We start from the raw sequence: 15,294 nt of genomic DNA, 5'->3' as shown, positions 1-15,294 counted from the left end.
GAGAAGGAGGAGGGGGGCTGGGCAGACCAGGTCTAGAAGCAGGGGTGTTGCAGTGATGTCACGGCGGGAAGGGTAGCAGCAGCAAACCAGCAAACCAACAGGGAAGAAAGAGGAGCTTTGGCCTCGACTCTCCCCCGCATGGCCTCAACCACCACCACCTCCTCCTCCTACTACTTTTCCCATCGGTTGGGATTCCCCACCTCTCGTCCTGTTTACTCTTTTCCAGAGCTCATCTTGTTTTGACACTGTTAACTAGATTCCTCTCTTGTTTGTTGTACTATTATCTATTCTATCCCTACGGTCCACATTCCTCAGAGCTTAATCTCTTGCCACTGGCGATCCATTCTCCATGGCTTCTACCGAAACTCAAACTGCCCTTCAATCGGCGTCGCCAGATGGTACAGGTCAGTCGACTCGATTTGAGAGTTATTTCTTTTCTTTCGTCTAATTGTTTCGATAGGTGTTATCCAGCTTGATCCTTGGCTTGAGCCCTTCCGCGATGCTCTGAAGCAGAGGTTCCAGTACGTAGAGAGCTGGGTCAAGACGATTAATGAAACTGAGGGCGGGCTGGACAAATTTAGCAGGGTACGTGACATTTCTTGCTGCTACTGTTGTTCGAGATGATTGACACCACTCAACCGGGTTGTTTGGAATGACCAGCACCAACTAACTTGACGTTTGCGGTAGGGCTACGAGAGATACGGTCTCAATGTCAACGCCAATGGCGACATCACTTACAGAGAATGGGCGCCTAATGCTGTTGAAGCTGAGCTAGTTGGGGACTTCAGTACGTCTAGCTATGCGGAGGATATCAGCCGGTGAAACATTACTGAGACTGGCAGACAATTGGGATGTCACGGCCCACCCGATGACGAAGAACAGCTTCGGTGTCTGGGAAATTACATTGCCTGCGAAAGATGGGGTCCCGGTGATCCCTCATGACAGCAAGATCAAGGTGAGTGTGCATAGAGTCAACTAGGCAGGACGTATTTCTTTTAACATCGCTGCGCTTCGCAGATAACCATGGTCACTCCCGAAGGAGAACGAATCTACCGAATCCCTGCATGGATCAAGCGTGTCGTGCAAGACCTTACTGTCTCTCCGACTTATGAGTCCGTCTTCTGGAACCCTCCAGCTACTGAGCGCTATCAATTCAAGCATTCTCGCCCAAAGAGGCCCGAAAGCCTTCGTATCTATGAAGCCCACGTGGGTATTTCTTCGCCAGAAACGAGGGTCGCAACTTACAAAGAGTTCACTGCCAATATGCTACCTCGTATCAAGTATCTGGGATACAATGCGATCCAACTAATGGCCATTATGGAACATGCCTACTACGCCAGCTTCGGGTACCAGGTCAATAGCTTCTTCGCAGCTAGCAGTCGCTATGGTACGCCGGAAGACCTGAAAGAGCTAGTAGATACAGCACATAGTATGGGCTTAGTGGTGCTTCTTGACGTTGTCCACAGCCATGCGTCCAAGAATGTTCTGGACGGGCTGAACATGTTTGATGGCTCTGACCATCTCTACTTCCACTCCGGTGGGAAGGGTCAGCATGACCTCTGGGACAGTCGTCTGTTCAACTACGGCAGCCATGAGGTTCTGAGGTTCCTCCTGAGCAATCTCCGCTTCTGGGTGGAAGAATATAAGTTTGACGGCTTCCGTTTTGATGGCGTTACAAGTATGCTTTATGTCCACCACGGCATAGGAACGTACGTGATCAGTCTCCTATATCTTTTTGTTGCAATACTAACTCGACATTAGAGGATTCTCTGGTGGATATCACGAATACTTTGGCGGTTCAGTAGATGGCGAAGGTGTGATGTACCTGACCCTGGCCAACGAAATGCTCCACAGTCTATACCCCGAGTGCATAACTGTGGCAGAAGATGTATCTGGAATGCCTGCACTGTGCTTGCCGCACGCCCTTGGGGGTGTTGGATTTGACTACCGACTTGCCATGGCAATTCCAGACATGTACATCAAGCTCCTGAAAGAGAAGTCGGACAGTGAATGGGACATTGGCAACCTCTCCTTCACGTTGACCAACCGACGTCACGGGGAGAAGACGATTGCCTACGCGGAGAGCCATGATCAGGCGTAAGTTCATTTTTCCATTACTTCACTTGACCACAGCTAAATCATAGGCAGGCTTGTTGGCGACAAATCCATCATGATGTGGCTCTGCGACAAGGAGATGTACACCCACATGTCCGTGTTGACAGAGTTCACGCCTATCATTGAAAGAGGCATGGCTCTTCACAAGATGCTCCGCCTGGTTACCCATGCTCTCGGTGGTGAGGGTTATCTCAACTTTGAAGGTAACGAATTCGGTCATCCCGAATGGCTCGACTTCCCTCGTGCCGGCAATAACAATTCGTTCTGGTACGCACGTCGCCAACTAAACCTAACGGAAGACCATCTTCTCCGCTATAAGTTCCTGAATGACTTCGACCGCGCCATGCAGCTAACCGAAGAGAAATACGGCTGGCTCCATTCCCCACAAGCATACATCAGCCTGAAGCACGAGGGTGACAAAGTCCTTGTCTTTGAACGTGCAGGCCTCCTCTGGATCTTTAACTTTCATCCTACAAACAGCTTCACAGACTACAGAGTGGGCGTTGAGCAAGCCGGAACCTACAGAATCGTGCTTGACACCGATGACAAGGAGTTCGGTGGCTTCGGTCGTAATCTCAAGGAAACACGGTTCTTCACGACAGACCTGGCTTGGAATGACCGCAGCAATTATCTGCAGGTCTATATCCCAACGCGAACAGCACTGGTAAGTGCAATTGAGTCTATTCTACTAAGACACGAAATGCTAACAATCATGTCAAATCATAGGTTCTTGCCTTGGAAGAGACCCTATAGGTCGACCTCACGTAGTTCTCCTGATCTCCCCACTCGGCTAAAGCCAGCGTATTCAGACAATTGCAGCATAAATCCTAGGGGATGATATGTGTGAATAAGCATACACCACTCATTGTTCTGTTTTGAGTTAATGTCTATAGCGTCTGTTAATGTCTATTCTGCATTCTACCATTTACTCCTTCGATATAGTACCATGATATTTCAGTCATCTATAATATCCATAGTATATGAACTAGTTAGTACCATTAAGCAAGCACTCCCACTCTCACAAAAATATCGGTAGGACCACATCACCACTACTTGATACTTACCTAGCACTACTTAGTAACTACTAGTAGTATTGCTCACGAACCATAACTCGACCCCGATCTCATTCGTTGCTAACTAGTAAGCACTTATTATTATCAAGCAAACTATGAAAGCTGACCCTGTCCGTCCAATACGTTCCTTGCCCTTCCGTTATATATATATTAGAAGCACTACTCGTACTACTAGCTACTAACCATCCAATTTGAATCGAAGCGAAATAGCTACTACTATCTGGGACAGTGATGCTATGTCAACGAGATGTTGATACGTGTCCTAGAAGGGACGTTATGATTTAATATACAGAATTATGCAGAACTACACCCTACGTACCACTATACTACTAATGTCTACAAAGCAGATATCACGGTCTCCCGGAGTAACAAAGGAAATTGAGTACAATTGTCCCAGCCCAGCGGGTATCAGGCTGACTGTGGTCATTTTAACTTACTTACATGAGCACGTAGTGTAACACAAAGCCTGGAAGTTTCCATCCAGACTTTCAGAGAGGTGTACGTTAAGAGCGCTCTCATCCTTTTATATAGGGGGGACCTCGCCATTCTTTCAACTCCCTTTTCTCAATTCGAGTACTGTACACGGATCGGTAGAAAACGGCACATGGAAGAAAGGAAGTCCATGTCTAACAAAAAAGGAAAAGGGCGCTTAAAAACAATATTACATTTAGGCCTTGTTCTCGAGCTCGGCCAAGATCTTCTCACCCTTGGCGCGGGCAGACTCGAAGTCACCAACCATGTAGAAAGCAGCTGTAGAAAAACAAATTAGCATCCATGTTGGTCAACAATTAGAAGATCAAAAGATTTTTAACTTACCCTCAGGAAGGTCGTCACCCTCACCGTTGATGATGGCCTTGAAACTGCGGATGGTGTCCTTGAGGTCGACCAGCTTACCCTCGATACCAGTGAAGACCTGGGCGACGGTGAAGGGCTGGGACAGGAAACGCTGGAGCTTACGGGCACGCTCGACGGTGAGCTTGTCAGCCTCAGACAGTTCGTCCATACCCAGAATGGCAATGATATCCTGGAGGGACTTGTACTCCTGGAGCATCTGCTGGACACGGGTGGCGGTGTTGTAGTGCTCCTCACCGACGATACGGGTGTCGAGCATACGGGACTTGGAGTCGAGAGGGTCGACGGCAGGGTAGATACCCAACTCGGAGATACCACGGGACAAGACAGTGGTGGCGTCCAAGTGAGCGAAGGTGGTGGCGGGGGCAGGGTCAGTCAAATCGTCAGCAGGGACGTAGACGGCCTGGACGGAGGTAATGGAACCCTTGGTGGTGGTGGTAATACGCTCCTGCATACCACCCATGTCGACGGCCAGAGTGGGCTGGTAACCGACGGCAGAGGGGATACGACCCAGAAGGGCAGACACCTCAGAACCGGCCTGGGTGAAACGGAAAATGTTGTCAATGAAGAGCAGCACGTCCTGACCCTCCTCGTCACGGAAGTACTCGGCAATGGTCAGACCGGTAAGGGCGACACGGGCACGGGCACCCGGGGGCTCGTTCATCTGACCGAAGACCAGAGCGACCTTGGAGTCACCCTCGAGCTGGATGACACCAGTCTCCTGCATTTCGTGGTACAGATCGTTACCCTCACGAGTACGCTCACCGACACCACAGAAGACGGAGTAACCACCGTGAGCCTTGGCGATGTTGTTCTAGATAATTTGTTAGTTCTATGGGTCACACAAATCTCCATTTCATGGATTGGCAACTTACAATCAGCTCCTGAATGAAGACGGTCTTACCGACACCGGCACCACCGAAGAGACCAATCTTACCACCACGGGCGTAGGGAGCAAGCAGATCGACGACCTTGATACCAGTGACGAGAATCTCGGCCTCAGTGGACTGCTCGACGAACTCGGGAGCCTCAGTGTGAATGGGACGGAACTTGTCGGCCTTGACGGGACCACGCTCGTCAATGGGGTCACCAGTGACGTTAAGGATACGGCCAAGGGTGCCGGGACCGACGGGGATGGTGATGGGAGCACCGGTGTCACGGGCGGCAGCACCACGGGTCAGACCCTCAGTACCTGTGGAACATTGATGTTAGCCACGGCGAGACGAGTACACGTGGAAGGACCAGGTTAGAGAGAAAGCGGTGACAAGAGGTTGATATTGCCAAGCAAATCTCTATTTTCCTGGTCATGGGAGACAGAGGAAGCTTACCATCCATGGCAATGGTACGAACGACATTCTCACCCAAGTGTTGCTAGATTGGGTTAGCTATCCGAGCTTGATGTCATTGTAGCTTTGATTTTTTGGTGTACATACAGAAACCTCAAGGACGAGCTTCTGGCCACCGTTCTCGGTCTCAATGGCGTTGAGAATGGCAGGGAGCTTGTCACCGTCGAACTTCACTGTTGGCGAGAGTCAGATATCGTGTTCATTTGATGGCCATTGAGTCGAATTTGATGGGATTGTGGATGGAATCGAGGCTCGGAAAAGATTTTCGCGTAGCCGCCGGCAGGGTTTTCTCTGGAACGGGGGACCGGCACATACCGTCGACGACGGCACCAATGACCTGGTGAATCTTTCCAACGGAAGAGGCCTCAGTGCTGGCCATACGGGCCAGGGAAGGGAGGCCATTTGTCTTAGGCTGGAAAGCGCGACGGGCGACGGAGGTAGGTCGGGCAAAAGCAGCCCTCCCGAAGGTCCGGGCAAGACCGCTGTAACAAGGGGGAAAGAAATGGTTAGTTGCAAGCCTTTAAAAGGATTAAAGGTAGATAAAAAATTATCTTAAAATGTAAAAAGGTTGGAGTAGGGATCCGGGGGAGTATAGTCACACACCTCTTGAACATCTTGATGGTGTTGAAGAGCGAAATGGGGTATAGAAAGAGGTCAAAGGGACGAGAGGATGGGGAGAGGGAAGAAAGAGGGAAAGGAAGGGAAGAGGTTGAGGTTGAGGTGGACACGGGCGAATGTGTCCGGCTTAGCCTTTCCGGGGCGGTTTTGCCGACGATCCCGTGATGTACCGAGCAACGCGCTGGCCAGCATGGTAACCAGCTTTCAGCTCGCCGACATTCACTAGGAGGTTCTACTATGGCGACCGCATCTTTACCAGTCTATTCTGCAGAATCTAATGACTCCCGTATGTCCGTGATGCTGGCGGTCGGGGCGTTGATTCGATACTGGGAGCAATTCGAGCTTTCCCACCTTGCCCTGTTTGGTTGTTAGGGGGAAATTCGCACACAAATGGGGATGGTCTTGGCGCCCGGATGCACTGGGAGGAAGGTGGTACCCCATCAGAATAATACTAATACAGACTACTGTTCTTTCCTTTTCTTCTTCTCTCTCACTTTTTTTTTATGCCTAGGTAAATATATATAAAAATAAAAAAGAGAGCTAGCTATAATTAAATAAAATAAAATAAACAACATAAACAATAAAAATAAAACTTTATATACGGTGAATTTTATAATATTCATAAAATCATCATACAACCCAACTCCGAGAAATACCTCCCTTTCCCCTCACATCTGCAAAGAGCGCTCAAGCCCATTTCTTTTCGTGAGGGGGTTGGGGCTGCCTCCCTACAACAAGGCAAGTTGTTCTTTCGCTGTAACGGAAAGGCAGACCGACGATATCGGACGAACGCTGCTGTAACGAAAAAAAATCTGACGTGTTCCCGTGATTACCCTTTCGGGGGTCCCAGCTTGGTTTTGCGGTGTCTCGACGGTAAACAACCGGGCGACCGTGCATTTCATATTTGGATCCAACCAACCAACCCAGCCACCAGCACCACCAGCACCACCACCCCCCATTGATTCCTGAACATGGAGTAGATACACTACTGTGGTTATTTTTATAATAATTTTTCATTATTGTTATTACTGTTATTGCTCTTTTAATTTTCTAGAGGAGCATTAGACTGTGCATTTTTGACTGTGACAGCTCTCTTCCGGTTTTTAAACTTGAACCACCGACTTACCGCCTCTCTACCGAACAGTGGCTCCGAACCTTCCCATTTCTTTGCCTTGCCCAGCAGGGAATATCAAAGTAACGTCATCTTGTATGTAATCACCTATACAGTGATCATCGTAGCATTTTCCCTGTGTACATTGCAAGCTTTATCTATAGAAGTTCTAGGTTAAGATGTAGCACGCGTTTATTTCTAGCTACTAATTAGGAGCGTGTACAATTTTCATCCTATATATCATTCTACAGCATTTACAGCAGTAACACGAAAGAACCTGCAATCTGATCTTTCTATGGCTACAAAGGAGATGATTGATTATTGCACAGTACGAGATACAGAGGTCTTTTTGGGCTAACATTGGCAAACAAGTAGAACAGAGGCGAAGGATCGTGTCCAAAATTGATGGGCACAGAACCGGCGTCATCAAAGGTCGTGCGGTGGGAGGCAGCAGTTCATTCCTGTAGCCCAACACTGCCCATCCACTGCACACCCCGTCGTTATACCTGTTCCTCCCGAGGGGTGGAGGCAATCTATTGCTTCTCAGCAGGGGGGCTCTGGACGAAGCCCTTGCCCTCGTAACCCACGGAGCTGATACCGTAGATAGGGTTGATGTTCTCTTGCTGTTGTGATGATACATATCAGCGACGGTTCCACCATAAAGACAGTGCCAATTGGCAAGTGAATAATGCATATAGTCGATTTCACATACCTTAGCATACTCGTTGGAGGCCTCCTGCCACTCCTTGGTCATGGTCTTGGGCTGGGGCTTGGCGAACATGTGGATGATGTAGAAGATACCAAAGCTGACAAGGGTGAGCTGGGCGACCTTGAAGAAGATCTTGAGGTTCTCGCCCTTGGGGGGCACAGAGCGAGGGCCGTGGGGTCCGAAGGAGATCCAGTAGGCTAAATCGTGGGGAAGAAGAAAAAAAATACCCATGTTAGCAAAACTCTGCTGGACGCGGGGAAGATAGCGGAAAGGGGCAAGAAAAGAGCAGCATACCGGCCTTCTTCTCCTGGAGGGTCATCTGGTGCCAGTCGACCTTCATGCGGTCCCTCAGCTGCATCCACAGCTCGGCCTGCTCCTGAGGGGGCATGGCCTCCCAGCGCTTCTCAATACCGGCGAGTGTGGGATTCGAGATGGCATGCTCGGAGGCGGCGCGGGTCTGCTGGGGAGCGATAGACTTCTTCTCAGTCTGAGGACGAGCGTTCAGGCAAGCCATTGGGCCCGAAACGGTGCGGTAGGAGCGCAGGCCCGTGGTGGGCACAGCCGAGCTGCGAGCAGCAGCGCGAGTAACGGAACGAAGGAACATTGTGTGCTAAGGGTGTGCGCGCGTATTAGAATCAATTGATCGCCAAAAAGCAGCTCTCCAGCAGCGAGAGGGCCGATTCGTCGGAATTCGAGATGGGAAATACCTGGGGTGGAGTGGAGGGGGGTACCAAGAGTCGCGATGGGAGACGAAGACGACGTTCGACTTGTGGTTTGAGGTGGAAGTCGAGTATCCGGACAGGCTAGCTTAGTCCGTTTTACCGCCGCCCTCATTGGTCCACGCCCGCTGCCCGTCCCGACCGTCCGCCATGGCTTTTGCCCCCAAGACACATCTTACGATGATGTTCCCAATTCCCGTCAGCACCAGAATTCTCCTATAGGGTATAGTTATACTACTAGTATAATCTAAGGCTAATCCGTCTAGTCTTCTAGGGTGTCCCTTCCCATTCATCCCCGGCGCCTTATCTTTTCTACATCTAGTCAACGCTGACCAGCCGCCCTTCTCACAACCCAAGACCCAAGTGCTTCCTACTACCTACTCACTACTACTCATACTACATGGCCGGCATTCCTTCTCAGCACTCAATGGTCGAGATAGCCTACTTCACACGAATATCAGACCTAAGCACTCGACTGAAAGCACAGTTTTGGGGGGTTGGTTGTGTGCAGGGTGACCTGATGTTTCTACTCTACATCGAATCGCGTATTCACACATCATGGCACGTAACAGTATTCTGTACAGACAAACGCTGATAAAGAGAAAGAAAAGCCCCTCCCCAATATTCGTTCATCATTGGAAAAAAGGAAAAGTGCCACGATCGCAAGATGATACGGTCACTATCAAAAGAAATCAAGTCGTAACGATCTCTCATTTAACTAAGTTTGTGCAGAGAAACTGAAGAAGTTGGTCGTTCCGAGGTACTCCGCAAAGTGAGTCAGAGTGATGTGTTGCAATTTGCAACAACCAAGTCACCTGGCCCGGGCCCAGCCGGCGCCATTGTTTATTTGCCAGCCTTACCACCGCTGGCCTCGGCCAGGACGGTCTTCCACTCGATGTCGCCCTTGTCGTCGGCGTGGATAGAGGTGTGGATGTTGAGGGCGTTCTTCAAGTTCTCGCGAGTGCTGGCGTAGATCATGGACCACTATTTCATCGGTGTCAGTAATGATTTGGGGCTTAAACAGCTGAGACGGTGCGAAACGTACGAGGGTAGGGGTGTCGCTGGGAACCCAGGAAATGAAGATGATCTTGCTTCTGTGGTGAGAAGAAAGTGAGCAAATATCCTAGCACGGACGTTACGCCATCGCCATCATCATACCTCTTGCCTTCACCACCGCCCAAGTCGTACTCGACGTCGTAAACTGCATAACGGGGAGCGGGGTTGCCCTTAGCATCCTTAGCGGCCGCGAGCTTTTCGCGGAAGACCTCGTAGTCCTCGTCCTGGGAGACCTCGTCGATGACGACCTCCTTCTTGTTGTCGGCGATCTTGAAAATGATGAACTTCGTCTTGCTTCCCTTGCTGTTGCCGCTCATGCGGAACTCGTTGAATGCGGTGATGCACTCATCGGTGATAGAAACACTGTCCTCCGTAACTTAGTTAGCCTTGTTCGGGGTTGCCATCGTCGAGTTCTCCGATACGGTAGGGATGTTCGAAGACACATGCGGAGATTTGGAGCAGTCAGGAACATACCCAGATGCGAGCTACAAAACAGGGAAATGAACGGTTAGCCCTGAGCGGGAAGCACAAGAGGGATTATTACTCACAGACATGGTTGTTTATGTGGATAAAGGGGTGAGATGAAAAAGAGGTAAGGCGAGTTGACAGACGGATGACCTGCGCATGCACGCGATGTTAGTTGGCCGGATTCCCCCTTATTTGTCCTTTATCATAATCGCAGAATGGTTGAAGAAAAAAGGGCAAATGAAAAGAGAAAAGTGGCATACGCACCAAGCACCGTTGGGACTGTTCAAATGACTTTTAAAGGGGGTCTGCGAAAGAGCAACGGGGACAGGATGAGGGGATGTAAGAGAGGAATATAACGGGGGAGGATGGATGGGAACCGAGATGGAGATAGAGGGGCATTTAGTTGTGCTTTGCTGGGTTGCTGCTGCGGCGGGCGGCGGCGGTGGGGGGGGATGCCTAGCACGTGACCCACCCGTCGCACCACCGGCCGCTTATTTCCCCTTCCCACCCATACTTATTTTCCCCCTGAATCCTGCGGTTATGACGAAATGAGCCTGGGCTTTATTATGAGGTTGGGTTGGTCCAGTAGTTACTGTAGGCAGGCGTGACCAACCCATACGCACAACTGTTGGTAATGCACCTGCCTGCACCCTGATGCATGTCAGGCATTTATTCACGGGCTATGACGGTGCGTTGGGGCCAGTGCCTGGTACATGAGCATAGATCGGTGACCCAGGCATCTGCGAACCATACCTCGGCGGTCGCTCTCTAAGTGTGGGGGCCTGCTATCTTGGGAGAGATCAATCTAGCTGTAATAATATGTTGACCAGCTAGACTAGCTAGCTAGCATTTCGTAGACGCCTGCCTGCCTTTGTCAGTCTGCTGTTGGCTTTTTCTATTCTTGGTACCTCCAGGCAGACGAATCTTGCTTTACACCGGAAGAATCCGCCGTTGATAGATTACCAACCATGGAACTAGCCCCGGCTAGCCGAACAGTATCACGTCAGGGCATGAACCTGATATATTACAGGCAATGCACATGGCTGTCCGTCATCATCACAAGTTTCGTAGTGCCTGATGGCCCAAGTCGGACGCGTGTATATTCTACCTATGCCCTAGTCCAGTGAAGATGCATCGCATCCATGTGTTCCGGGTACGATCATCGTATGTCGTTATCATTCCATACAGAATGCGTAAAACAGCTACATTTCAGTGTCATTTTCAACCATTCAGAACGTCTATGAAAACACGGTATCAGAATAATCTATACTTCCAGACCGTAAAATTTACCATCGTTCAACCTGCACGATGGTGACTAGGTAGCCGCAAATAAGAACCCCGCTGCCGCGCCAATAATCGACATCACTTCGTCCACGAAATGTGTGTACATGGTGGGAACAGGGGCACAGAAGAGGGAATTTGTATGTAGAGATGAAGGGAAGCAAAGGAACAAAAAATCATACATGAAATGGCAACAAGTTGTTGCAGGAGAATGGGGTATATGGAAGCTCAAAGAATTCAACAGAGAATAAGCGCAAATGACAAACGTATGACATCGTCTCAGGATATCGTCCATGTCAGAAAATTTTTCAAGACAGGGTTGGTTGAAAAAGACAAAATATATGAGGGGTTAACCGTTATAACCAGCAATTGCGCAAAGAAAATCAATATCGGAAAGAAAGATCATCACTGGGGCATAAAATCTGGCGTTATTGGTGACATGTGGTGAATTGACGGATGGGCAAATAGCTGCTGCCCATCCTTAGTCGTCTTCAGCTTGTCCGCCATCGATGATCTTCCTCCAATGTTGTGGGAGGCATACACAGACCAGAGGGAATGCCTTGATATCCCCAACGGGAGCGGGAGATGTAGCGGCCCGCCGTGAGCCATTAGAAACACCACTATCTCGTTGCTCGCGGTGTCGAGCATCGTGATCCTCTGCCGTTTCGGGAATTCGAATACCAGTAGCCCAGCCATCGTCCCAGATGCCGATCACTTTCAGCATTTCGCCGCGGTCCAGCGCAAACTCATCACCTGCCCGAGGCTGGTATGCCCAGAGTACGGCAACCTTGTCACCCGGATGAATGTCATCCTGCGAGTAGTAGTCTTGGAAGGCAGATAGCTGCTCCGACTGGCCGCTGGTCAATCCGTCCGGTGACGAATACTGGCCGCCGGTTCCTGAACGAGGGGAGGAATCTGTGCCCGCACCAGCCAAGGCTGAGTTACTGGAAAGCGATCCATGGCGCTTTCCTGTTGTGGGGGGAATCTTTTTCGACATTGCTCCAGGGCTGGCACCGTGGTCGGAATCTGAGGTGTCGCTGTACTTTCCGCCACCGAACAAAGCAGAGTACCGAGATCGAGCGGGGGATGAGCTGGAAACTTCGCGCAAGGCGGACATCCTGGCAACTCGACCGCCGGGTATGGCAGCAAACTCATGCAGACTTCGGTCCTGCTGCATTGACGGTGACCCCTTCCTCTGGGGGTTGGGCTGATTCAGTGAGCTATCATTCTCAGCCCGGCGCCTGCGACGCCAATAAATCAATGCCAACACGGCTAATGCGGCGAGAAGGGCAAATCCGGCTACCGAACCTATAACAATCCCCGCTATTTGCCCTCCCGATAAGTCATTGGAGCCTGCTGTTGAGTTGGACGCAGCTGTAGAGGTGAATATCGGGGGAAGTGTCGAAGACGGAACTGTGACATTCGAACACCGAGTAGCAGCATTCGAATCTGTACAGCACGAATCGGTGGAATTTGACGATCCTGAGGCGCAATATGAGCACAATCCCAAGAGATTTGAACGATATCCGCAGTTCTTCGGTTCGTTTTCGACTCCCGTGATGCAAGTTACCGTAAGCGAATCGGCTGGTAGGGCGCAGATCGTAAAGTCAGACCGAATTTGAGACATGTAGTCGCTTGCCTTTTCGGAGCAGAGGTTAGTATCCGTAACTATCGCCTCTTCACTGATCGCCATTGATGCCTAACAGTAGTTAGTGAGGAATTCCAGGCAACGAATAGGTAAGAGGGCATCGACGAACGCAGGTATCAGCGCAAAGCGGTCTTGACTCTTCATCGGATAGGTTACAATCACTCTTTGAGCTTTGTACCAGGCTGCTACATAATACACTTGTCGTATAGCGGGCATAATAATCGTCGGTATCTGTCAAGTTTACTCCCTGACAGCCCAAGTATTCCTCATACCTAGTAGATAGTGCTTTGGTCAGACATCTCCCCGGCCTTTGCGGAATGGGGTACTTACTTTTCCCTGACATATCCCTGCATGACATAGCTGCTCAGCTCATTGTCGAACTGTGTTAGGTTCGACACGTATTGCATGAAGGGACTAGGAAGCAATTAGCGCAATGAATTTTCCATGCCGGACGCTTGTACATACAAGTCTGTATACAGGCTGGAGTTCGTCGAGACAGAGGAACTGTCAAAAGCAGGACATTGTGTCGAGCCCGACAATGAGATACACGTGCTGGACATGGTTGGATCAGCACTGGCGACTGCCAGCTGCTTCTGGATGCGAAAATTGATATCGTAGGGCAGAACAATGACGAGCAGATCACAACTCGGATATGGACATTCAGCAGGAGAGTGAATCAGTTGTTTCCATGCTCCTTCCCTTTTTTCGCGATCACCTTTGGGGTCGAATGAATGAACGATTGGGTGTGCGCAACGATGGTCTCTAATCCGAGTGGGTTTCAATTGTCGACGCGTCCCAAATTAGTGCGACAGATAGAATCGTAGAGAAAGCGAAAACGAATGGTTGAATAGAGCACTAGGGACTCCACCGATGCGATTAGACCCTGGGGATGAACGAGTGACTTGGTTGAGTTTATAGCAAGCAGTTGCCGGGAAGCACCCCAACGGCGAAGTCAAAGGACGGGGAGAAAAGCGCAGGATAATCGAAAAGTCACGGGAGGAGAAATGAAAAGAGGCGTCGATCCACGGCAGAAAAGGCAGGCGCTAGACAAGGAACCTGGAGGAAGGCCGTGCTTTCCCAGTCTGGGCTTGTTGTAATTGCCGCTTGGGTTCGAGGCTCCCCCGAAAAGAAGAAACCTAGAAAGTACTACCGGCAGGAGGGCGCGATTGGACTCCGATAGAAGTCGGTTCCTTCACGGGACAATATTGAATAATGGAAGAAGTGCAATGAACAGAAAAAGGTAAAAGGGCAGAAGCACCAGAAGGGCCGCGACTGGAGAAGACTGACTCAAAAGGGGGACGGGGCGGGCGGTTCGCAAGAGTAGCCGGCGTCTTTCCAATTAAACTGCTCCACTGCAATGCGCTGCGATTGAGTCCCTCCGCATGAAGGTTCAGTTGCGCCTACAGATCGAGTTAGTTCACTTGTTGCGAGACTCGGTGTTATCAAATGAGATCTTGAGTCGGAGCTCCACCAGCACCCGGAATTGAGGTACAAGAGCCGATCCCGACTCGGTTCATTATCACACCCATCAAACTTTCTAAAGGTGAAGTAAACACTTGCCTTTTTTGCGTTTCACTTTGTCTATACCTTGTCGCTTGCAGCAAGGATAGAAAATGGTCAGACTTTTCTTCTACTCCCTGGCGTAGAGTCAGACCAAATAATGAGATCCTGCAGGGGATACAGCCGTCTTTGCAAGGAACTCAGGAACAAGCAGGCGGAAGAAGAGAAGAAAAGGAAGAATCAATGCAGGAACCGGAAACTTTATTGCCCTGATCATCGCGAGGAATTTTGTGATGCATAGGAGCAGTTCTTAGGGATTATCTATCTCTGGCGGTGATCGACTGACGTGGCACACGTCCGATTTGAGGCTGTTGGTGCCAGAGGCACGGACTGTGCTGGACACAGCGAATGGCCCAGCCTCCACTATTCGGATGAAGTGTATCCATTGCCGTTAGCCTTGTTCAAGCCAACACAGAACAGTGTTTCAGGTTGTATACATCTCCGCAGTGGCATGTCTTCCAGCACTGTTAGGGAGTACATGTGCCAGCTACCTTAATGACTATCTACTCTGAATCTGCACCCTGAACCTTTGTGGGAGAAGGAACCAGGGAAAGCCGCAGCAGCAATTAGGGTGGGCCTGGCCGACACGGGAGCAGAACCAAATTGTGCAACTCTATGGTACACTAGGAACCGCCTGGTTGGGAAATTAATTGCTATTAGCTTTTCTGATATTTTCACAGCTGAAGCATTGTCCCAGGATGACGATTCTCAAGTGGTCAACATGTAAGCTTGAGAGTT

General features: G+C 50.1%; 5 protein-coding genes across 5 annotated transcripts; 1 reads left to right on the top strand and 4 right to left on the bottom strand.

Moving 5' to 3' along the window:
- Positions 1 to 72: 72 nt before the first annotated feature.
- BO85DRAFT_450765 (1,4-alpha-glucan branching enzyme GLC3) lies at positions 73 to 3,044 on the top strand. Its single transcript, XM_025660455.1, has 8 exons — positions 73 to 404; positions 461 to 585; positions 688 to 787; positions 843 to 955; positions 1,018 to 1,709; positions 1,762 to 2,097; positions 2,149 to 2,779; positions 2,842 to 3,044. Exons 1-8 carry the CDS (start codon positions 350 to 352, stop codon positions 2,866 to 2,868), a joined length of 2,079 nt encoding a protein of 692 aa, XP_025514034.1. The 5' UTR covers positions 73 to 349; the 3' UTR covers positions 2,869 to 3,044.
- Positions 3,045 to 3,855: 811 nt separating this feature from the next.
- On the bottom strand, positions 3,856 to 6,000 carry BO85DRAFT_460641 (F1F0 ATP synthase subunit beta; the record flags this gene model as incomplete). Its single annotated transcript, XM_025661728.1, has 7 exons — positions 3,856 to 3,938; positions 4,005 to 4,854; positions 4,916 to 5,232; positions 5,369 to 5,411; positions 5,474 to 5,559; positions 5,702 to 5,868; positions 5,990 to 6,000. 7 exons carry the CDS (start codon positions 5,998 to 6,000, stop codon positions 3,856 to 3,858), a joined length of 1,557 nt encoding a protein of 518 aa, XP_025514033.1.
- Positions 6,001 to 7,383: 1,383 nt separating this feature from the next.
- On the bottom strand, positions 7,384 to 8,436 carry BO85DRAFT_450761 (cytochrome c oxidase subunit IV family protein). Its single transcript, XM_025660454.1, has 3 exons — positions 8,119 to 8,436; positions 7,828 to 8,021; positions 7,384 to 7,738 (listed from the first exon to the last, which is right to left on the bottom strand). Exons 1-3 carry the CDS (start codon positions 8,426 to 8,428, stop codon positions 7,649 to 7,651), a joined length of 594 nt encoding a protein of 197 aa, XP_025514032.1. The 5' UTR covers positions 8,429 to 8,436; the 3' UTR covers positions 7,384 to 7,648.
- A 555-nt stretch (positions 8,437 to 8,991) lies between these two features.
- BO85DRAFT_450760 (actin-binding ADF family protein) lies at positions 8,992 to 10,390 on the bottom strand. Its single transcript, XM_025660453.1, has 6 exons — positions 10,332 to 10,390; positions 10,148 to 10,217; positions 10,074 to 10,084; positions 9,702 to 9,962; positions 9,589 to 9,637; positions 8,992 to 9,527 (listed from the first exon to the last, which is right to left on the bottom strand). Exons 2-6 carry the CDS (start codon positions 10,151 to 10,153, stop codon positions 9,387 to 9,389), a joined length of 468 nt encoding a protein of 155 aa, XP_025514031.1. The 5' UTR covers positions 10,154 to 10,217; positions 10,332 to 10,390; the 3' UTR covers positions 8,992 to 9,386.
- A 1,439-nt stretch (positions 10,391 to 11,829) lies between these two features.
- Positions 11,830 to 13,556, bottom strand: BO85DRAFT_375285 (SH3 domain protein; the record flags this gene model as incomplete). Its single annotated transcript, XM_025656164.1, has 4 exons — positions 11,830 to 13,047; positions 13,106 to 13,268; positions 13,327 to 13,410; positions 13,462 to 13,556. The coding sequence occupies 4 exons, from the start codon at positions 13,554 to 13,556 to the stop codon at positions 11,830 to 11,832; spliced, it is 1,560 nt and encodes a 519-aa protein (XP_025514030.1).
- Between the last annotated feature and the right edge of the window lie 1,738 nt (positions 13,557 to 15,294).

The sequence above is a fragment of the Aspergillus piperis genome (genome assembly GCF_003184755.1).
Source record: "Aspergillus piperis CBS 112811 unplaced genomic scaffold BO85scaffold_13, whole genome shotgun sequence".
Taxonomy (NCBI): domain Eukaryota; kingdom Fungi; phylum Ascomycota; class Eurotiomycetes; order Eurotiales; family Aspergillaceae; genus Aspergillus; species Aspergillus piperis.
Note: the sequence above shows the minus strand (reverse complement) of the source record. Positions and strands in the feature narration are given on the sequence as shown.

Excerpts from the sequence above, each read along its gene's own strand:
- BO85DRAFT_450760 (XM_025660453.1), bottom strand. Across the intron at positions 9,638-9,701 it reads GGCGGTGGTGAAGGCAAGAG|AAGCAAGATCATCTTCATTT; the intron begins GTATGATGATGG and ends TTCTCACCACAG. Across the intron at positions 9,528-9,588 it reads CCAGCGACACCCCTACCCTC|TGGTCCATGATCTACGCCAG; the intron begins GTACGTTTCGCA and ends CCGATGAAATAG.
- BO85DRAFT_450761 (XM_025660454.1), bottom strand. The coding sequence starts at position 8,428 with ATGTTCCTTCGTTCCGTTACTCGCGCTGCTGCTCGCAGCTCGGCTGTG. Across the intron at positions 8,022-8,118 it reads CCTCCAGGAGAAGAAGGCCG|CCTACTGGATCTCCTTCGGA; the intron begins GTATGCTGCTCT and ends CCCACGATTTAG. Across the intron at positions 7,739-7,827 it reads CCTCCAACGAGTATGCTAAG|CAAGAGAACATCAACCCTAT; the intron begins GTATGTGAAATC and ends TCATCACAACAG.
- BO85DRAFT_450765 (XM_025660455.1), top strand. The coding sequence starts at position 350 with ATGGCTTCTACCGAAACTCAAACTGCCCTTCAATCGGCGTCGCCAGAT. Across the intron at positions 956-1,017 it reads CTCATGACAGCAAGATCAAG|ATAACCATGGTCACTCCCGA; the intron begins GTGAGTGTGCAT and ends TGCGCTTCGCAG. Across the intron at positions 2,098-2,148 it reads GCGGAGAGCCATGATCAGGC|GCTTGTTGGCGACAAATCCA; the intron begins GTAAGTTCATTT and ends AATCATAGGCAG.